At 44.7% G+C, this 22,868-nt stretch overlaps 1 protein-coding gene across 7 annotated transcripts in view; it reads right to left on the minus strand.

Annotated features, from left to right (window-relative positions):
• LOC101172559 (regulator of G-protein signaling 12) overlaps positions 1 to 22,868 on the minus strand; it is an 86,311-nt gene that overhangs the window by 17,742 nt on the left and 45,701 nt on the right. For all 7 annotated transcript variants that reach the window (XR_002875046.1, XR_002875045.1, XR_002290886.2 and 4 more), the window contains exons 6-9: positions 16,335 to 16,356; positions 3,157 to 3,323; positions 2,755 to 2,847; positions 942 to 1,085 (exon numbers count right to left, since the gene is read on the minus strand). Coding sequence is in view for 4 of the 7 variants with exons in the window: in XM_011480649.3 (XP_011478951.1) it covers positions 942 to 1,085; positions 2,755 to 2,847; positions 3,157 to 3,323; positions 16,335 to 16,356 (426 nt within the window). In the remaining 3 variants the exon portion in view is untranslated. The remainder of the gene's footprint in view (positions 1 to 941; positions 1,086 to 2,754; positions 2,848 to 3,156; positions 3,324 to 16,334; positions 16,357 to 22,868) is intronic.

Genomic DNA, 22,868 nt, shown 5'->3' on the forward strand with positions numbered 1-22,868 from the left:
GGTTCAGGCAGACGTCAAGACAGGAGTCGACTAAAATGTGTCTGACAGGTGGATGTTCACTGATGGAACATGCAGGAATGAGTCCTGATCCACGAGACAGAAATCCGACATTCATCCAGACGGTGGTGCGGCAGAACAGATCTGAGGCACCAAAAGGAAACTCCCTTCCATCTTCTGCTCCTCTGTACTTTCCTTCTCCTTGTTGGAACAGTTAAAGAGTCAGGAGGACCTTTTTTCTGAATTGTACTGTTATTGAAGCTTAATAATGTTAATAAATGGTTTCAAAATAGTGTTTTAGTGGGCTGGATAAGCCTAAAATGAGGTTAAAAAAAAAGGTAATCGCTTTATAGTTTTCAAAATCAACATTACCAATTATAAAAACTTACTGATAAAGCTCAAAACGAGAAGCTGTTAACTACTGTTAGGGTCACCAGCTTTATCTATATCAGCAAAACGTTATCATCTTGTTGTCTGCAGCCAGATTCACGTCGTGTCTGAGAAACTTTTCCTGGCCTGGGAGTTCTGGACATGAGCTTCCTGTGACAAACACACCGCCTGATCTTCATTTACCTTTAAAGTCTACCATGCTGGAACGGAATGATTTTTGTGAGAGCCGTTGGTCCGGCAGCAACGGGACAACAGGTTTTCCTGAACCCGGGGGGCTTTCTCAAGCCTTAATGTGTGTGTGGACCTTGAAAAGGAGACGTGTGTGTGCGCACGTTCGATGGTGAAGTGAGGACATCCATCCCGCCTCGTGACTCTCTGTTCACATCCCTGAATGCGATAAGATGCAGAGAAGAACCGACCTTCTGTTTTATGGACCGGAGGTCCTGCTGATGCCCGCCTTGATTCTGTTTTTAAGGAGTGATGCTGAAACTGTCCTTCAGCCGCTTTCAGCAGCCCTGACTCCCCCGCCTGTGTGGGAGTTGGGGGAGTCGTACCTGCAGTTGCTGCTCCTTGAACATGTCGGGCTTTGGCGCATTGAGGATGTCATCTGCAAGCTGCGCCTGGCTGTCGATGTTGACCGGCGTGGTGGCCTTGCTGGACAGGAAGCTGTTGTAGATCTCTCTGGCCCGCTGAGTGAGCTGTTGGAGAATTGCAGTGCAGAATTGAGAGACCCTTACACAGTCCTAAAGGCCGGGCCACACGGCCGCCACGCGCAATCTGCACAGGTAAAAACTGGTCATGCGTGAAGTGAGAAAAGCTGTGGTCTTCAAGTGTACAGGCGTATCACGAATAAACCACGCAAAAATGGGATTTCTTCACTTTGACATTCAGAGCATTCTCATCATTGATATTAAGGCTCTTGCGGGGGGTTGGGGGTGGGGGTGCAGTGATGGCCCTTCACGGTGCGGGATGTTTTGATGCCGCCAGAGAGGTTTTTTGAGAGACTGCAGAGCTGATGCTGCCGCTGCCGGGGATCTCTGGTAAATGAAACGGCAGTTACATTTTTTTTTTTACCTCGGAGATCGACATTCAGAGCACTGAGCAGGAATCACACCGCGTCAGCACCATGGTCAGCACCCGCAGCGGGGCCATAGCGATGCTTTGTTTAATTAAACAGTGGGATACCCATAGTTCGCACCAGTTCTAAGTCAGCCTGCTGGTGGGGGGGTCTCCGCAGCTGGGGAGATCTGCAAGAAGGGCCCGCCGGCATCCACAGTCACGAGCGGGAGCCCCCTCCCCCTCAACTCGGTACAGGCTGCTGAAGGCTGAAAAATCGTCTTATTTACTTACCTGTCGCACAATACGGCAAACATGCATTAACCGTGTGTGATTATTGTGGCGTTTTTATGCAATTCATTAGTGATTCCAGCATCCATTATGTAACTTGAACCTGATATGTGCACCGTTTGCGCAATTTAAAGTTATACATCGGTGGTTAATGCGTGCAAAGTCCATTAGACATACGTGTAACAGTTGTGGAAAGCCATAAAATTTGCATATGCTTCTACCAAAAGTCGCGCACAATCGCGAAAGATTTACGTAATAAATGCGTATAAATATAATTCTAAACTTCTGCGAGCATCAAACTATGACGAAACGTCCAAAAGATCACACTCCAAAACCCCAAATCATGATCATCTTTTAAATCTAAAATCTTTTGTGCGTTATGAATTACTTATGAATTCATCAACACTTATTTTATTTTTTAAATCATAGTTTTTGTTACACAATACTAATAAATTCACAGGCAACTTCTTCAGGCACACCTGTTCACCCGCTCGTTAACATTCAATTCTCAACAGCCAATCACACGGCTGCGACTCGATGCATTTATGTGGACTTGGTCCAGACCAATGAGTTCTATCGCTAGAGGAGACATCACCTGGTTCCTCATGGGAGGAGAGCACCACCATCTTGGTGAGGTCCAGTCACTGCTGCAGTGCAGCATGTGAACACATTTCTTGCATAATACCAGTTCATTTTGCGGGTTTCAACTGTCAAAATCGGAGAAATGAGTCCACGAAGGAGGAAGGCAGAACATTTCACAGGTAAGTACTATCATTTTTTTCTTTTGATGCTGCAGGGGCTTCATTAATAGAACACATGTTGACATGTGTCAACATGTCCGTTGGGGTAAGTTCTTCATGTGTGGGGTATTAAAGAGGAGCACAGCTTTAGCGAAAGTCAGAAGTTGGAAAGGGATAGGTCCAGGTGTTTCTTTCTACAACTAAACATGGCAGTGGGTCAAATCGTACCCGCAGGAGGGTTCAATAAACAGCTTTTTGGCTTTTGTTTTGTGTTTGTTACCTGTTTGGCATCATTCTCAGGTAAGTGGCTGAAGAACTCACAGGCCTGCCAGAAGAGAATGTTCTCCTCACTGAACTCTTTCTTTAGAAACTCCTGCAGACAGAGATCAAACGTGGATTAGAAATGTACCCAAACCAAAACGTTTAAAATCTTTTGGTAAATTGCCTTTTGGTCTGAAGGGGGCGCTGTTAGCAAAGAATTGGTAAAGAGAGAGTGGGGGGGGGGGCTGTATTCAAATATCTGAAGGAAAAATCAAAAATCTCTACTTTTTTCAACTGAAAGCCTCCTAATCAATGAGAAAACGAGTTCTATTCCTTTTTTTAGTGTGATTGAATCAGTTTGCAGTGATAGAGGTTTGCTGCCCAGCGTCCGTCCGTCCGTCCGTCCGTCCGTGTGACGTACCGAGAAGTAGCGGATTCCCACGGGATCCTGCAGCAGCCTCTCGAAGCAGACGGCCCAGCTGGCCACCCTCCTCTCCGTGTGGCGCCGGTGACTCTGCACGCTGGGGAGGCTGGCGTTGCTGTTGAGGCTGTCGCTGCTGCAGCCCTGCAGCTCCGCGCTGTTCAGCTCTGTTCACACATTAGACACTATTGTTATTCCCTCAGTCCTAAACAATGCACACAGGTCAACACATCAACACAAACAAGGCTTCCAATTTGGGTTAAAAAAGTTGTTTAAATGGGTCAGAATCCATTTTTCTCTATGCAGTTAAGCAACTGGAGGAAACAGAAGAGATTCGTGATCCCAAACACCCCTGCAAGCAATTAACACGTCCTCCTCCTCTTCCTCCTCAATCTCCTCTTCCTCGTTTGGCTTTGAGTATGTGACAAAAGGAAAAAAAAAAAAAATCACATTTTGCTTTTTATTTTAGGTCTTTTTTTAAATACCAAATGTATATCAAAGCCGCAAGCAGCTACTTGCCCCCTCCCTCATTTTTAGAAGAATCAGTAGAAGTAACATTTTGATACCCACACCTGCATGTCTAACATGTTTATATTGTACGTCGTATCGTTTCGTTAAGCTTGAGCCGGCGAGTCACGTATCTCAGTGTCACAATGTTATGGTAACGCCGTTTTTGTAGGTCGCCACTCTCACGCTATTTAAAATCTACAACTTCTAAAACTGACCATTTTTTCCCACAAAAAGCTTCCCATCGATGCTCAAGGCGTTAGAAGGGTAACATTGAAATCTCTAGGTGGGGTTTTAAATTGGTAGAAGGTTCTAAAGGCCGTGTCACACAGCCACTACGTCCATTTGGAGGGAAATGTCAGTCTTTCGTTGTCCATGCGTGATCTACGTCAATCATGCGTGTTTCTTGCGTTCGTCATTCGTCGATGTGCTCAGATGGTTTTTGGTCTTTACGTGAATTCAGTTTTAAGCTGTTCAGAATTTTTGGTCGGTTGAGAATTATGCAGTTTACGCGAATTATTACATACATATCACTCAATTGTGCGTGATTTTTGCAAGATGCACACACAAATTTGTGTCTTTCCACGACCGTTCCATCTAACCTTATTTTCCTGCATGAACCACTATCTAACTTTTACATAACGTATACGCCGCACATATCACGTTCAAATTACGTAGTTGAAACACAACTCTCTAATAAATCGCATATAAACAGCACAATAATCAGACGAGACCCGGGCGCAGAGCAGGAGTGGAAAACGCTCCTCTGAGCCTCCCTTAGGGTTAGTGCCGGTGCAAAACCCATGCAGGGAGAGTCCAGCAGGTCCGAGCTTTAGCTTATGCGCCGAGAGACAAGTAAAAGGAGCGGGTCATAGAACCAGCAGTTCTCACAAGCAGAATTATGATGTCATTAAATGTGGTTTATTAAACATTCCATCCATTTCCTCCAAATCCCTCTTAGTCAACAAGTTCATTAATGATAACAACCTCAGTCTTTTAGCCTTAACAGAAACTTGGTTCCATCAGGATGACTATGTTAGATTGAATGAAGCAACCCCCCCCCCTTATGCTAACTATCAGAAATCCAGGATTTGTTGACATTGATGACCCCAGTGACTGTCTAGGAAAGGCTTTTGCAGCTTTATTAGATGATGTTGGTTTCACCCAAAGTGTGAATGAACCCACTCACTGTCATAAGCACACCCTGGATCTTGTTCTAACCCATGGGATAGAGATCAGCCAGCTGAGTGTCCTTCCTCTGAACCCCATCATTTCTGATCACTTTATGATTACCTTCCAGTTTATATTACAACATGCTACTGTCCCAGTGAGAAAGAAACAGCCTAGAAGAACTTTTTCTGACCGTTCTGTCTGAGTTTAAACACACAGTTCAACCAGCACTTAGTGATATTCTGAGAGTCCAGCTCCCATAGTATCAGTCCTAGTATAAATGACCACTTTGTTAATGATGCCTTACAAGCCCTCAGGAGTAAACCCTATGTTGTTGCCCCCCTGAAACCTAAGTATGTAAGACAAAACCAAGTAGCACCGTGGTTTAACGCTCATACACGTTCTCTTAAACAAGAAACCAGTAAGTTGGAAAGAGAATGGCGCCGCTCCGGTTCAGAGCAGTCTCTGAATACCTGGAAACATAGCCTATTAAATTATAAAAAAGCTCTGCGTAGAGCTAGAAGCCAGTACTATTCAACCTTAATATCAGAGAATGGAAATAATCCAAGGTTTCTTTTTAGAACTATTGCTAGATTAACTCGCAGTCAGAGCTCAGTAGAACCACATGTTCCTGATTCTCTCAACTCTGATGATTTTCTTACATTTTGCACGTAGTGGCAGTGTGACACGCCCTTTAGAACCTTCTACCAATTTAAAAAAATCACTTTTTTTAAGTGATTGGAACTATAATAAACACATTAAACACATTAATCTTTGCTGATAATTTACTTTTTCTGCTAGTCCTGTGTTCAGACGTCAAGGGCTTCTGGGGGAAACCTTTTATTACTGTTCTCCTTCACTCCCTCTACGCTGCACACACGCCCTCTTCTTACACACATGCGCGGATTCAGAAGCACACACACATCCTCATTCTACAACAGAAGTTTCTCGCGAGGAAAAACAACAAATTTACTGCGTTCTAATTATTCATTTCCATTGTATTCATTTCCTTTACAAGCGGTGTGCGTTCTTGAGTGCGCGACACGGCGGCCCGCCGGAGGTTTTTGCTTTGGGGGGGTTTATTACTGTTCTCCTTCACTCTGTAACACCAAACATGAACGCGCGCTCTTAGATTTACATGAATATCACTACATGTTTTGTTTGTTTGTGCAGCGCAACGTTACGTTATGTTCTTCATGCGTGTCAGGCTTCATGGCTACCAGAAAGGTGACAAAGTGTCTGCAGTCTGTTTATTACTGGGCAATATATAATATTCTGAAAAGATGTCTGTACCAGAGAGCACAGGTGAAACCTCACGTGCAGCTAGAGAGGGGTCCACTGCAGGAGAATCAACACTCACAGAGAGCTGGTGTGTTTGTTGGTGTGAGTCTCTGTATACTGAGAGCTAGATTCTACTGTTTTATCTTTTTTTGTATTGTTTCTCATATACTTTTTTAAACATCTGATACAGCGGACCCTCTTGGAGGGACGAGATATTGCAGGGGCTTATCCTGTTGTTTAAATGTTTCAATTAGAAAAAAAAATCTGTTTTTTTACGTCTGCACTAAAACTCACCCACAACACACTGCTTCCTCCTACACATGCAGCGCGCTGACACACACACACACCCACACACACACAGTTATTCTACAACACCTATATAGTTAGTTCGTTAGATAGGTAGTAGTTAGTTGTTACTGTTTTTTGTTAATAAAGAATACTGCGTTGTAATTGTATTAATTTGCGACGCGGCCATGGTGATCAAAAACCAACACCGTCACAGATCTATATGCCACCTTTAGGAAACATAATCAGGAAACAAAGCATTAATTTTTACTGTTATGCAGATGATACGCAGTTGTATTTATCCACTAAACCTGACCAGAATGAGGATATAGAGAAACTGAACGCCTGCATCAGTGACATCAAGACCTGGATGACAATTAATGACCTCCTCTCGAACCCAGAAAAAACTGAGGTCATTATACTTGGTCCTAAAAACCTCAGAGATGCTCTGTCTGCTCAGATAGTCTCCCTGGATGGCATAAGTATAGCCCCCAATTCCACAGTTAGAAACCTTGGGGTTTTATTTGACCAGGATTTATCATTTAAGGCTCACATATCTCAGGCATGTAGAACTGCCTTTTTTCACCTGTGGAATATTGCTAAGATCAGAAATATACTTTCTAGGAGTGATGCTGAAAAACTCATCCATGCATTTGTTACGTCGAGGCTGGATTACTGTAACTCCTTGTTAGCAGCGTGTCCTAAGAGTTCCTTAAGAAGTCTCCAGCTTGTTCAGAACGCAGCAGCTAGATTGTTAGCAGGAACTAGCAGAAGAGATCACATCACTCCTGTGTTAGTTTCACTTCACTGGATCCCAGTTGATTCCAGAATCAAGTTCAAGATCCTCCTGTTAACCTATAAGGCCTTACATGGACTGGCCCCGTCCTATATTAAGGACCTCATAGTCCCTTACCATCCAATGAGAACACTTCTCTCCCAAAATGCAGGACTGCTTGTGGTTCCTAGAATTAGTAAAAGTACGGTTGGAGGTAGAGCGTTTAGCCACCAAGCCCCTGTCTTATGGAATAAACTCCCAGCTCATATAAGAGAGGCCGACTCAGTTTCTACATTCAAAGCTAGACTGAAAACATTCATCTTTGGACAGGATTATCGTTCCTTCTGCTCCTACACCTGGCAGTGGATTCTGTCTCCGGCTCGTCTCGCGCACCCAGCCGCCCCCCCAACTCCATCTGGATGAAGCTCGTCTGCTGGACTTCAAACATGTGAGTTAGATAGTCTAATTCTTCTCTATGAGTTCTGGTAAATCGCCTGTCTGTCCTGGGGGAGGATCCCTACTTCATGTGGGCACCCCTGAGTAGGGTTGGGCGATGTCCCTTAAATTGGCAGTAGACGATGTTTGCAGTCAACCATCGGGATGAACAATGGTATCGTCAGGGGGGAGGGGTAATTTTTCGTTATTATATAATTATTATTCATTATTTTACTTTATTACTTTGTTTATTTTATTTCCCAACTAATGATTCATCCCCAATGGTCCAGTATAAACTGACGGAAGTGACTTGAACAAAACAAAAACAAAATAGAAAAGAAGTAGTCCGCTCCTGCACTTAATAGTCAGATGGAGCGGTGGAGCAAGCGACCGTGTCTCTGAGCAGAGCAGACGGACTTAACAGCTTTGTTTGAGGGGAAGTAAGGATGCTTTGTTACGTGTGGGAGACTTAGGACTGTGATCCGTCCCGCAGCTCTACGTGAACGAGCTGCCGAACTCAGGAGAACCGGGTCTCCTGGTAAAGTGTGTGTCCGGGCAGAGCTCGGACCGCCAGCACACACAACGGCTTTGACGGTGTGAGCTTCAAAGCAGAAATGTCGCTCAGTCCTTAGAAACCGTTCAAACAATCACGTGGATTTGTGTTTCCAGTCGTGTCCCGACAAAATAAAGGCTGATGTTATTCCCACATATTTACGTGCAGCCAAGATGCAGATTGCAGCGTTTCCCGTATGGATTTATGATCATCCAAAGCCGTTGTTCAACAGGAAAAGCACTGACCACACGGATTAAAGATAAAATGATGATCGAACAGGCGCTTCATAATAACCGTAACAATAATAAAAGCACATTTAGGAGATCATCTCGTATATAACCGAGCTGACGTATCTATGCATGTAGCCGCATGGCGGAACTAATTTTCTCTTCCGGTATTTTCAACCCTACTGCGCATGTGCGAATGATTTATTCTGACCGAAAGTGTGACCATGTGAACGTTTCTTATAAATGGAAAACGTTTTTCTGGGCCCATGTACACAATTGGATTCTAATCCGACCATTGATTCGATCAAGATATTTTGCACATGTAACCGCAGCTTATGGTGTCAACTCGCAACTTGGGGGGGGCGTGGCATCACGATGGTCCCTCTCCATCGTGAGGTTAGTCACCCATCACGATGGATGATGGTATCCATCGCCACAACCCTACCCCTGAGGTTTCTTTGTTTTTTCCGGATTCCGTTTTTTTGGGGGGAGTTTTTCCTTACCGCGAAGGGGGGTCTAAGGGCAGGGATGGCAGTTTAGTTTAGTCTGTTTAGTTAAAGGTTAGTATTATCCTATTGAATTCTATGTATTCATGATCCTTTTTGATTGTATGTTTACCTTACAATTACCGGTAAAAAGCCCATTCAGACGACTGTTGTTGTAAATTTGGGCTATACAAATAGAACAGAATTGAATGTTCTACGTTGGTTTCCTGTTTGTGTGGTTTATTCCTACTTTTTCCATGGTTTTAACGTGGTTCATTCCTGATACGTCTGTGAAAATTTGACATAAAGACCACAATTTTTCTCACATTTTCTACGTATGACCAATTTTGATCCGTGGCGGCTGTGTGACAGGGCTTTAAAGTGAGGTTTTTATTGGAAAATTTAAGATGGCGGTCTCTTTCCGAGGTTTCCAAAGGTCAACAGAATTTCAGTTTTTGTTCTAAACTTACACTGGGGGCGTGCGTCTGAGATTTGTATTTTCCCGTATTGTTTAAAGAGGGGAAAAGGGGAGCCAGTTTAGCTCGTGCTGGTTTGCGGCGCCTTCCGTCCGTGAAACCAGGGTTCGAATCAGGACTGCTCCCTATTCCCTTCTCTGCTTCTGTGCCGGTCCCAAGCCCGGTTAAATTGAGAGGGTTGCGTCAGGAAGGGCATCCGGCGTAAAACATTGCCAAGTTAACCATACGACTCGTCCTCGAAAGAGAGGTTGTTTCGCTGTGGCGACCCCTGATGGGAGAAGCCGAAAGTGAAAGAAGTGTAAAGAGGGGAAAAATCACCAGATTTTACACTTTGCCACAGAATGGCCACCAAGCTGTAAGTCATGTGGCCATCCCATAATAACTTCAAAACTTGTTTTGGAGATCCCAGACACGTGTGTTTTGGGTTTGTTGGTGAATGTTGAAATATTCCTTTGAGCTTCATAAGAGCTTTGGGGCTCATTCATGTTTTTTTAATGGTTTCTCCCACTGTGATGGGGGCGGGGGGGTGAGGCCCAGTAAGAAAGAAGTTTTGCAATAATCGGAAATGAAATAAAAAAATAAAAACATAAAAATAAAGCACAAGCTAGATTTAAGATGTTTTCTTCTCTATGTTGCAAAACAAGATTTTTGAGTAATTTTTTATGGCTAAGATGGAAAGAACTGCTTCAGCTCTAACAACCATAAACAGACCATCTAATTGACAGGAAGCAAGCAAAACCATTTTTTATGGCGAAGCTGCAACACTAAATTAAAGCGAATGGGATTTCAATTCAAGGGACTTGTTCACTTTTGCAACGGCGCCGTGTCCTGGCGTGACCCCTACTGCTAACTGATCCTCTCGCTTATCCAAGGCGGCCTGGTTGGCCTTCGCGCGGATCCTCGTGCATGCTGGGAGCTGCCTGTGGTCACCGAACGGCTCCACTCCATGAGGGCGCCGCGGCGGCGGCAAAGACGGAGATTCGGTTCCACTGGGCCCAGGACTTGAAGCAGCAAAGCTTTGATCGACAGCTGTCCCCCCACAGCCTCCAAAGGGACCCTGCAGCTGAATGATGATCGCTTTTGTGTATTTCTTGAGGCCCTTTTTTCTGCTTTGACCTCATATATACTTTGCATTGTTTAATGTTCAGCGGCTATTTTTCTAAGGTCAACCTTACCTACAAAGCACTAAAAGGTTCATAAATGCCCATTGAAAGGATATTTTGAGGATACCCCCAGTCTATTCAGGGTTTGTCTCTTTTGCAAACCGCTTCCTAATGTGAGGCTGTGATCAGGAGGCAGCCTCACAAAGAACGGCCCAGAATAACCGGGCAGGAGCCCCGGGCCTGATAAACTGAATGTGGGCGGCTCAACTGAGATATAATAAGACACAAAAACGGCCGGGGGGAGGACACATCGCCGGTCAGGTGGCCCGGGACGACGCAAGTGCTGGAAATGAAGTTCGAAAAAAAAAGGTTTCCTGCCTGAGGCGGACATCCCCTTTCACAGAAAACGACTTCCTCGTTATATCAGAGGTACGGCGTTACCCAACACGGGGGGGTAGCGGACTGCGAACACCAGCAGGGGGGGCTCACGGGTCACGAGGTTTGACAGGTCGCCAGTGTGTTGCAGGGCCACACTCACTCACATGCACTGTTTTTAGATGGTGGAAGGAAGCCGGAGAAAACCCACACAAGCACGAGCAGAACAGGCAAACTCCACACACAGAGATCACAGCCGGGATTCAAACCTGGACCTTCTCACTGAGGCGGTGACCACTACACCACCGGGCATCACCGATATGTCCTAAACGGAGAAAAGCGGCTTTTTCTCTGACTCTCTTAGCTGTTTAAATAAAATACTGCAGAAAGGAAAACACCAAAAAACGAGACCAAAGGAGCCCCGGTCAACATTTCCGTCCCGCAGCCGTCCAGGACTGAAGGACCAGACGGATTTCACAATTCAGCTTTCTTAATGCGGCTTTGAGGGAAACCTTCTCCAAGACTCACCAACATCTTTACACCCAGCACATTCATTTTGGGAACAGTGAAGGATATACGGAAGAGGATTAGGGCCACGGAAAAAGAAAATAAGGAAGGCATAGAAAATTCTGACTTTGATCTCAGAATTATGAACTACATGCGCATGTGAGCCACTTCCTCCAGCACAGCACTGCAGAGTCTGAGGAGCTGCAGGAGTGAAACCATCAAAAACAACGTCTCTACGTGTCTTTTTGGCGTGCTCGAGGCTCACCGGGGGAGGTCATTTCACTAATGGAGGGACAGGAGAGTAGTGCTGCACGACGTGAGGAAAACTCGCCATATGCAATACTAGTGATCAATATTGCAAAGATGATATAACTTGCGGTTTGAGAACGAATAGCAAAACAACCAAAAACATTATTTGCATTTCATGGCAAAAGTTTTGATTTAAATAAGAGTCAACATGAACATCTGACATAGAAAAGCTCCAAAACAAGTAAATAAATAAATAAAAGAGCTCCATCCTGATTGGTCAAATGCATCAATGGATTTATTTGATTGGTTAAATACTTCTAGCTGCCATAAGATGGTTTTAGCACATTTAAGGTAACCATTTATTGCAATTTTCATCAACTTTTGCAATATGTGTATCGCACAGCCTGGTATCGCGATAACGATAAATATGCGATTTACTGCGCAGGCCTTAACAAAAGGTTAGGGTTAGGGGTTAAAATAAAAAAAACAAAAAGCAAAAGCTATCGGACGTTTACACGTAAATGAAGTCATTTTTTTAAATGTGCAGAATGCTGCTAGTTTACCAGGGTCAAATATGTGCACCTGAAGCACAAATCACAGTTTTACTGATATTTATTCGTAGGTTATTTTATTAATCTACGACATCCCCGTTTCACCGTCAGAATCGAAGGGCTCTGTCGAGATACGTTTACCCGTTTATATCAACAACCACCTTATAATCTATTTTTTTACAGCCTTCAGAAAGTACTCTCGACATTTGTCTAACAGATTGTCGTGTTTTGTACCTATACGTGATACCCAGCGATCTTCAACAATAACATTCAGTTTTCAGCCTTCTCGTCACGTGACACCTTCTCTCTTGATTTAAATTGTCTTTCCCCTTTTATTGTTTTTTTCTTTCTCCCTGGCCCTCATCCTTCTCCGTAGAGAGGCTTCCCAAAAGATGATGACATCACCAGAAAAAAATAAAAAAATCGGCCCAAAATCTCCCATGGAGCTAAAGAAAAAAAAGTATTTCTAAATCCACTAACAAAAGCAAAACACACCTGTCAGGGATATCAACAACGGACGTTTTAAAACTATTATGGGATGGCCACAGGACCTACGTTTTCCCGCAATATGGGAAAAGAGCATTTTCATTTGAGCGATCTTCAGAAAATTTCACGCATACGCGACCAGGTTATATCTACAACTACAACAGACCTTTCATTGACCTTTGACCTCAGGCAGGGGTTGCAATCTTAAATGTTTGTTGTTGTTTTTTTAAACCTTCTACAAATTTAAACTCCTCCTTGTGATCTATCAATTCCTCGAGCATAGCTGGGTAGCTACTTTGGAAATAAATTTGGTTTTAAAGTTTGTAGAGCTCACAAATGTGACGTTCACCTGTTGCTCGCATGGTTTTTATCAGAATAGTGAAAAGGCCAGAGATGAATCCCTGGCTCAAGCTGAATGTGGACGTCCCTAACAAAACAAAACAAAAAAGTCCGTTGCTAAGGAAACTCAAAACTTTACTTTTGCAGATTCTTCTAAACGTAACATAGATCTGTTTGTCATCCCCAGGTGACTAAAAACTAAAATGGTTGCTATGGTGACAAAAAAAAAGGCTCTGACCAGGGTGGCCGGAGCGGAAGGGGAGAGTGAGGGCGGGGTCTGGTAGATCTGCAGAAACAGATGCGCACCTGGACAAAAAAAAAATGAGAATCTCATAAAGGGGGGCTACTGCCTGACCAGGACGAGAAGAAGGTGCTAGTCCCAAAAGTCCTCTGACTGCAGCTCCACGTTCACGAACGCAACCTTTTTTACGGTTCAAGCCTCTCAGATTTGCCATTTTTATTTGTTCTCCACAAACTTAAGTCCATGAAAAGTCTGTGTGCATTCACACTGGAGTAAACCGCACCAGAATTCACTTGCAAGTAAACACATTCTTCTTCCCAAGTGGACCAGAGTCCTCTGGTATCAGAAGTCTAGTGAGCCCTCACAGCTGCAGAACGGTGCAGAGCATCAGAACCCTGTTATCGACCGAACCCGGACTAAACGTGGGAGTCTGGACGCCTGCTTAATTACCGTCGTAAACCGCCGCAGAAATCCAATCTTTGTCCATTACAGCAGCTTGATTTTTCCAAACAGAAGGACGTCAGGCTGACGAAGTGCCTCCTCACCTGGGTGCAGCTGGTAGGAGCCTGTGTGGTGCCAGCGGGGCATGTATCGACTTCTGAGAGGCAACCAGGTCCCTCCATCCATAATCCCCCCCCCCGACCCCTGTCAGGGTCCGTCACGAGTTCTAACGCATCGGGTCCAAGCCACCGTCCGGCGAGAGCGCACACGCGGCAGAAACCGCAGAGTGAAACATCAAAACAGAGGGATAGGCTGCTGGTTGTTAGCAACCTGAATGAAAACCTGAGAAACCATGGAGGGAGGGAGTCAGGTCGCGCCGTGCACGAGCACGTGCGTGCGCATTCACACACATCCGCCAGCTCACAGCCAGGTAAGTGATACACACACACACACACACACACAAGTGTCAGGAGGATGAATAATTCAACGAAGAGGGAGGAGGAAACTAAAAAGAACACAAACGCAGTTCAGTAGTGATGTGAGGCCTGTTAGAGGACAGCCGCAAATGATGTCTGCATTGGCCGACACACCGTCACCAGAGCCACCAGAGACAGGATCCACCACTGGGGGGCGCTGGAGCAGACCCAGCAGGACAGGAGCAGGTTCGATTCTCAAAAACCACCACATTCCATTTAAGGGAGATGCATGAAGGACACCTGAGCACGCCGCTTTACAGGGACAGCCGTTTCCTGTTAGGGGGTCTCACCGACTCAATACATGAAAAGTAGCGAAGGCCCACGTAACCAATCACATGACAGCAACTCAATGCATTTATGTGGACACGGTCCTCGATCTGCGGCAGTTCTAACATCAGAACGAGGAAGAAAGGGGACTGAAGGGACGCTGAACGTGGCGTGGTTGTTGGTGCCAGACGGGCTGGTCTGAGGATCTCAGAAACTGCTGGTCTACTGGGATTTTCAGCCACAACCATCTCTGGGGTTTACAGGGAACGGTCCAAAAAAGAGAAAATATCCAGTTCTGTTGATGCCAGAGGTCAGAGGACAGACTGGTTCCAGCTGATGGAAAGACAACAGGAACTCAAAGAACCACTGGTTCCAACCGAGGTGTGCAGAAGAGCATCTCTGAAAGAACAACACGTCCAACCTGGCGGGAGATGGACTACAGCAGCAGAAGACCACACCGGGTAGCACTGCTGTCAGCTAAGAACAGGAACCTGAGGCTACAATTCACTCAGACTCACCAAAACTTGACCACAGAAGATGGAAAAACATTGTCTGGTCTGATAAGTCTCCATTTCTGCTGCCACATTTTTTCAAAGATCTCCTGAGCCTCACTGCTGAGCATCAGCACTGCAGACAAAACCGCCCAGAAATACAATTCCAGCAGCTGCTTGTTTGTGGGACGTTTTTCCGCTACTGGCCAGGGATTGAAACTCCAAAGAAAATGTCCAATCTAGATAGTCTTTAACAGTTACATATTGACGAGAACCTACACCTCTTTATTCTTTATTACACAGCTAAAAAGGCCATCTAGGCTAGGCGTGTCCAAAGTCCGGCCCCAGTACCCCCAAACCCCCTGACCCCTAGTACTTTCCAAAAATTGTGAATACGATTGCTTGATTATTTTATCATCCCTTATAAACCTGTGGCAACACTGCTGCAAGACCGTCCTGCGAGATGTCTAAAATGTTCCGCTTTACCGTTACTTCTTCCCTTTCTTCCGGTGGACGGTTCACCTGTGTTCACGTTGCTGTAAACAGCACCACACCCAAAGCAAGACCCTTGTTTTCTGACAAAACCTAAACCAGCTTTCACACCATCAGATAAACTCCTCCAAAGATCCGGTACCCCTGCAAACCAGACCACATGGTTCTGAAGAAACCTGATGCGGTAGGAACCCTTCCAGTTTTTGTGCCTTTTTGCTGATTGAGTGAATCGTAAAATAACTAGATGTTGGAGGCACACCCCCCTCCCCCCTCACCTGGACAACATCAAGCCATCCAGGTACGGCAGGACAGAGCATGTGAAGCTCTGGCATCAACACTCTTGGATTCATTGAAACAAATATTACTTCAGTCATGCAGAGCTTCTTGATTTCCTAACAGGAAACATCCTCTGAGGAAATTTTATCGCACAGATTTGTGCATCTAGTTCCTGTCAAAGGCTGGTCTTCTTTAGCAGCACAGATAACAGTTTTGCCTCCATCGAGTCACAGAGAACCTAAATGATGCAACATCTACACTAGAAATGCAGTGTTTTCATCCAAAACGGAAGCTAACACGATAAAGACACACTAAAGACTCTCCTCACCGTTTTCCCTCCTCTCTGACACGTCTTTTGTGGACATTTGAGTAAAAGCGCCGTCAACAGACCGCGGTGGTGAAGACCGTGAGACTGAAACTCCTCTGGACTGAAAGGCTTTGGCGTGTGAAAGGCCGTCCTGACGTCACAGAAACACCTGGAAGGTGCGGAGCAGCACTGAAGAAATTCATTTTGTTCCATCCGTGACCGGCAGCTGCTTTATCGGTGCAGCTGAATGTTGCAGAGGAGGCGACACTTTCGTCCAAACGGCCGTTTGGAGAGAACCACAGCCCACCCATGTCGTAGATCCCTTTGGTTCCACTGAGTGTGGAAGCGAATGTGAGACATAAGGTAAAGGTGCATGTACTCACCTCCGTCAGAGACTGCAGCAGACTGTGGGGAGAAACAGAAAGACATGGATTAGGATCTCTGCGCCTGACTGAGCCGACACTTTTTTAAAACAGACGCCTTGTCTGCGGAGGGCTGCCTGGACATGCAACCCCCCGGCCCGCCGGTGGCTGCTCCCATCACCGTAACAGGGTGGCGCCCACACCTCATTGTCTTCCTCGTGGGCGGACTTGTGTCAACCGGCTGTGCTTGCTCTGCCAGAACACCTCCTCGCACGGGCGGGGCTCTCCCTACCTGAGAGCTGAGAGTATCTCACAGTCCAGCTCTGTTCATGCACCGGCACTTCTCAACAAGCCCCCCCACGTTACGAAAACACAGACACGCCTCCGTAAGAAAGCACACTGTAAAAGGTTGCCAGAGGGAAACTAATCAAATCAAATCAAACTTTATTTGTAGAGCACTTTTACACTGCGAGCTAATCAAAGTGCTTCATGTAAAAACATAATCAAAATTCAAAACAAAAGGACAAATATTTCGTTCACAGCCCGCACAATGCCCCCACCCCCACCCCCCCCACCCCCACACACACACACACAAACACACACACCATGATAAAATGATGCAATGTAGAAACCGGGCTTTGTGCTAAAGTGGGGAAACGATGTTTTGGGGACATGTCCACATCAGCAACCCCCCACTCAAGTTCACTGAGTACACTACCACATAACCCCCCCCCCCCCCCCCCCGATCTAGACAAAGAGTCAGAGACCCGGGTCATCCCCCCTGCAGTGACCCCGTTCACTGCAGGGGGGTCAGAAACCGACGTGGAGGATCCCTCTGAGGAAAACACTGGAGTTACAATAAAAAATAGGAATAGATAAATAACCAAATAACTACATAAATAAACCTTAATAGACATATAAAATGACAAATGTGAATAAATAAATAATAAAAAATTAGAATAAAAAATAGATAAGTAAAATGAAAATAATAATAATAAATAAATATATACACATACACAGATCACATTGGCAAAAAAAATAACATAAGTAATTTTCAAATAAGTTCCTAAGTTTCAACTAAAAGCTAGATTAAAAAGGTAGGTCTAATACGACTTCTAATCTGCTGAAAACTGAACCGGTAACACGGAGAAAGAAAGTTTGGGTGTGTTTCCACAACCTGTGACGTCACAACGTCCTAAATCAGGTATTTTGACTGAACCTTCAGACAGAGACTGGAAATGTTTTTATGGCCCAATGCCGATTATTCACAGAAACAATAAACCGCTGTGAGGCGGAGAGAAGACAGAAAAAAAGACCACAGCGAGACGTCAGACCAATGGAAGGAGGACGGGGAAATGAACCCCACATCCTCAGGAAGACCAGAAAAAAGGATGAAAAGATCCTGTCCGGTTTGGGCCTGATGACGATTCGTATTCATATGGCAGAGACAGCGCGAACACATGCAAGTCTTGTGGACGACTGGATGTTTCCATAGGCTTATTTCACAGCTGTTCGTTACAAAAACGCCGTTTCTGAGAAATCTCCAGGCTTCTCATTGTCCTTTGTGTTTTGATGCCCTCATCTTCAATGCAGCAATGTTTCCACACACTTTTAGCTCTAGTAAGTTTTACTAAACGCCAACCCAGATGTGCACCCTCACGCTGGTCTGAGTCATCGTTTCTATGGCAACCACCCTCTCCTATCAGGAGTGAGCTTGTTGGAAGCCCACACCCCCAACCACCTGATACGTTTCAAACGTTGGGCCGGCAGGTTCCACTTACTTCTAATTGAAGCATCTGATTGGTCCATTTATGACTTGAGCTTTAGAAAAAAAATTCAGGAAAGAATTAGAATAATCAAGAAGACGAGGAGAAAAAAAAGAGGTATTCGAGCAAGAATGACTGAGTAATAGTTGTTTGTGTCTTTGTAGAAGTCTAATGGGATTTGAGGGGAGGGGTCACTCAGTCCAGTTCTGATATATAGTCAATGGTTTCAGCTGGAAGACGGAAACGCTCACTGTGAAAATTAAGATATGTAGTGTTCAAATATGTGACATCAATGAATTCCAAGACCTCCTTCATCTGCGTAAATCAGGAGAGTCCAAATCCAGGCCCTGGGGGCCGGTGTCCTACGTGTTTTCCTACCAACCTGTCATTGAAGCTCCTTAAGGCCAAAAACACCTGTACAGGTAATCAGCAGCAGAAAAGGTAGGGCTTCTGGAAAACTAGCAGGAAGCTTCCCCCGCCGAGGGGATTTGCGGACCCCCGGTGTAAACGCTCTAGTTTCCACAGCCGAACCTGAACTCCACACTGAACCAGAGTCGAGGTTTGACCCTTACCGGACACTGTAGCTAATGTAAACAGCTGCATTTCTGAACAGGATCAAAAAAGGATTGCTGCTGTTTACAGAATGACCACAGGGAGGCGATACTGACCAAACTGGAGCATTTTACTGATCAACCCTGCAAAGATTTCAAACCTTTTGCTTTTTTTATATTTAACATATTTTCCCATGTTTTCAGTTGTTTTAGCTTCTCACCATTCCAACCCTTTCTCAAATTCAATGCAGTCCAGAACGCTAGAATCTAAAAAAAAATAGGGAAATTACTATTAAAGAGTCAAAATCCTTTTTGCTCCAAACTCTTGACAATAGAAAAACATCATTTAAGACAACAACTGAAATTTCATTGTAAATTTAATTCAATTCAATTTTATCTCTATAGCCTCAATATTACAACAATAGTCGTCTCAATGGGCTTCATACCAGTAATTGTGAAATAAACATGAATCATAAAGAACATAAAGTTGTAAATTTCAACAGGTAACGGCTAAACTGAACTAGACAGACTAAACTAAACTGGGCATTCCTGACCTTAGACCCTCCTACTCTGGAAGGAAAAACTCATAAAAACAAAAAATATTGAGTTTATCTAACTTTACAACTGATTGAACTGGTTTAATTTAAAGGATGATATTTTAGAGTTAAAACATTACTAATTATTTTTGAAACAAAAGCTTAGATTTAAAAAGTGCTAGTTCGAGATTGTATGAGGATTTATTCCTCGGAAAGACCAACTTGCACTCAGATACCTGCACTTCTTCACATTTTGTTCTAAAATGAGTCATTTATTAATACACCAGTTTTTTAATCATTGCAAACAAAATAATTCAATACATAAAAACTCCAAAAACACAAACCATTTGCTAAGAACTAGCAAAAAACACTTATTATCGGGCCGTATGATATTCAGTTTAAATCATTTCTATTCATCAGTGAGATTTTTAGCTTAATTTTTAAATGTTTGTATGGAACTCCTTGTTTCTAGACTTTGACATGTAAACTGACTTGCTGCATATAGACAGATCATTTGACCACTTTCTAGTGGATTTCTCCAACAGATTTGTGTTCTTTTCCTATCCTCCATGATGTCAGCGGGCTGTCGTGAGAGATTTGGCTCCTTTTCCTGGATTGTCCGTTAAACATCCTCAGAGATAAGGAATGCGGCGCTCAGCCTTTTTCAGGCCAAACACCTGATCCAGGTAATCAGCAGCAGATAAGGCAGGATTTCTGTAAAAACCAGCAGGAAGCCTGGAGTCCAACACTCCTGCCATGTGGTGGCAACACTCAGTCTTCCCTTCGTTTCCCCTCAAACAACCCCCCCCCCCCCCCCCCCCCGCTTCTATCGTCAACTCAATGACTTCTCTCCCCACTGCTCCCTCTGCTCCCTTTTCCTCCTCTCTCCTCTCTTCTGTCATTCCAGCGGTGTTTCCCCTCCTCTCTTGGCAGATCCTGGTCATTCCTGGGAGCCCACACAGAATGCCTGGGGTTTTCCAGACATTCCCCTCCTCATTTCCCTCTCCTGCTGTTGTGCATCCTCTGTGATGGACACAACGAGGGCCTTTTGCACGGATTAATAGACGAACCCCCAAAGTTTCATCAAATGTAGGGAATTATTGGGAAGCCGTTTCCCCGTTGGTTATTGAAAGCTTCTCCTGGGAAGCCGTTTCTTCGCGGTAGGACCACAGACTTCCACTTGGTGCGGTCCGTTTTCATACTCCACACTCAGCCACAAAATCCCCAGAATTTGCTGAAGGTCACCTCTCAAAGTCCCACTCCCATCATCTTTGGATCTGTTTTTTCAAAAGTGTTCCCAGGGTTTTTTTTTATTATGATGATGCCGTTTTTAGCCAAAATGTAAAAAGAACTGCCGTTTTCTAGGACGTCGTTTCTGCAGAGCGGCAGGAGTTCATCAGAAATGTGAGTTGCGGGCGAATTGTTGGCGTGGAGTAAGCCTGCGCTCTTCACAGCATCCAGCTGTTTATGTTCTGCACCGCTAGCTTACAGCCCCCAACCTAACATTGGCAGTGCCATAAAAACAGCAGCGACATTGGAGCTATCCCTCCATCGTTCCAGTTCTGATCCAGATTCCAGCTCAGACCAGGAAAACAAAGACGTTCATGGATCTGTTTGTCTGCAGGTGGATGCATCGCAATGGAGAAGGGCAGGCAGTTTGTGGCCCCGCCCACAAATACCATCTTTTTCAAACTGCTTTTTTTTCCCGTCTGCTCCTAATTCACAACCTTTGAATAAAGAAATACTCAGGAATTATGTCTAAAGCGTTCGCTTTGCCACATGTTAAAAACGCAATTTTGACCAGGGTGGGTGTTTCTGCATCAGCTGCAGACAGAATAGTCTAAAAACGTTTCCTGTGGGGACACGTTCGTAACACAAACACTCAATGGGCAACTTCCCAAGATCCCACAGCACCCGTGTGTGGGTCAAAGCCCAGGTGTTAGCATGTTCTGGTGCTGCCATGGTGGTCATTTTGGACCTAACAACGATTTGTTTTATAATTACAGTCCTGGTTTTTTTTTTTGCCAGTATTCAGGGTGTGTGTGTGTCAATGCAGGGGGGGTGGGGGGGTGGGGCAAAGGTGTGGATTGGTTTTAATTTGAATTTCTGTGCCTTTGTCTTTTTTTTTTTTTTACTGTAAAGCGCTTTAAGCTGCTCAAAGCATAAGAAGTGCTTTAAATAAATAAAGTTTGATTGCATTTGATTTATCCCAATATTGCAAATTCCCCAGTTTACTGAATAGGTTGGGATCACTGTCAAAGTCCTAAATCAGTCGGATTTACAACAAAGTTGACAGAAAAATCATTTTACCTTCCAAATACAGTTTAATCTGTTAATTTCCCCAGTGATTCAAAGAGAAGAAGCTGAAACTTTTACTAATAGGAAGCTCTTACATTAAAAAGAACTTCCGAAAAAAAGGATTTCTGCCTAAAGACAAAACACAAGAAACTGCCTTAAAGGGCAGATTACTCATGGATTTGGTAGCCCACTTCTAAAGTATAAACTAATCAGATCAAATTTTTTAAACCATTCTTAATTCTAATAATGTGAAACTGAGAGTTGTTGGTTCCAATTTGATCTGTTGTGTAAGCCCATTTCTGGGTCGGATGGCGGCTTTTCACAGAAACGCAGCCTTAGTTTGACTCAAACAGACAAAACTCTGTGAGGTCAACTTTCTGAGAAGTGAACACTGTGAACACTGACACAGTGAGTTTTCTCCACAGTTACACAATGAGCACACGTCAGCGTGACACCCACTTCAACACAAGATAAGACGACCGAATCACATGGCGGCAGCAGCAACACACTAACGGGCAAAACATCCACAGGCCCTCTCTGTATGTTCCACGTTATTCATATTGTTCTGGTTTCTTTGGCAACCAGGAAGAGTTCAGTCAGAGCCGATCCAGGACGAAGCAGCTTTTGGCCGCCCCGTTGCTTCGGACAGTCACGAGGATTAGGAGAGTTTGGAAACATTTCTATCTGACGGGGAAAACTTGTCCTTAGATCCACGAGCATAAAGCAGCAGCTAGCTCTGCCCGTTTGGATCTGCTTGTACTTTATCAGGTGTGAAAGGTGAGGAAGGGGCGGGGCAGATCAGACAACTCAACCAAAAGAACCATTTATGACCAAAAAAAAGACATGGCAGTTTTTAAAATATTAAAGCTTTGAAGTCCCAAATGATGCCTAAATCCTGGTGGGTTTCGTTTTCAGGTCAAAAGAAAAAAATACTATTTCTTGGGATGGGAGCAGATGCTAAGACTTTATGAGGAGGAGACCAAAAATCCATCCATCCATCCAGCAGTCAACAGTCTAATCAAAGATGCCCAGACTTCCCTTTTCCGAGCTTCTTCCTCCTCTTGGTGGGACCCTGAGGCGTTCCCAGGTCAGTCAACATGTCTTAGTCTCTCAAACCTGTCCTGGCTCTTCCCGTGGGCCTCCACCCAGTGGGACATGCCCGAAACACCCCCCCTGGGAGGAGGTATCCAAACACCATCAACTGGCTCCTCTGGATGTGGAGGAGCGGCGGCTCTACTCTGAGCTCTCTCCGGGTGACCGAGCTTCTCCCTCCATCTCCAAAGAAGCGCCCAGCCACCCTACGGAGAAAGCTCATTTCAGCCGTTTGGATTCGGGACTTCGTCCTTTCGGTCATGACCCAGAGCCAATGACCATAGGGGACTACTGGAACGAAGATTGACTGGT

The sequence above is a fragment of the Oryzias latipes genome, chromosome 1 (assembly GCF_002234675.1).
Source record: "Oryzias latipes chromosome 1, ASM223467v1".
Classification (NCBI taxonomy): domain Eukaryota; kingdom Metazoa; phylum Chordata; class Actinopteri; order Beloniformes; family Adrianichthyidae; genus Oryzias; species Oryzias latipes.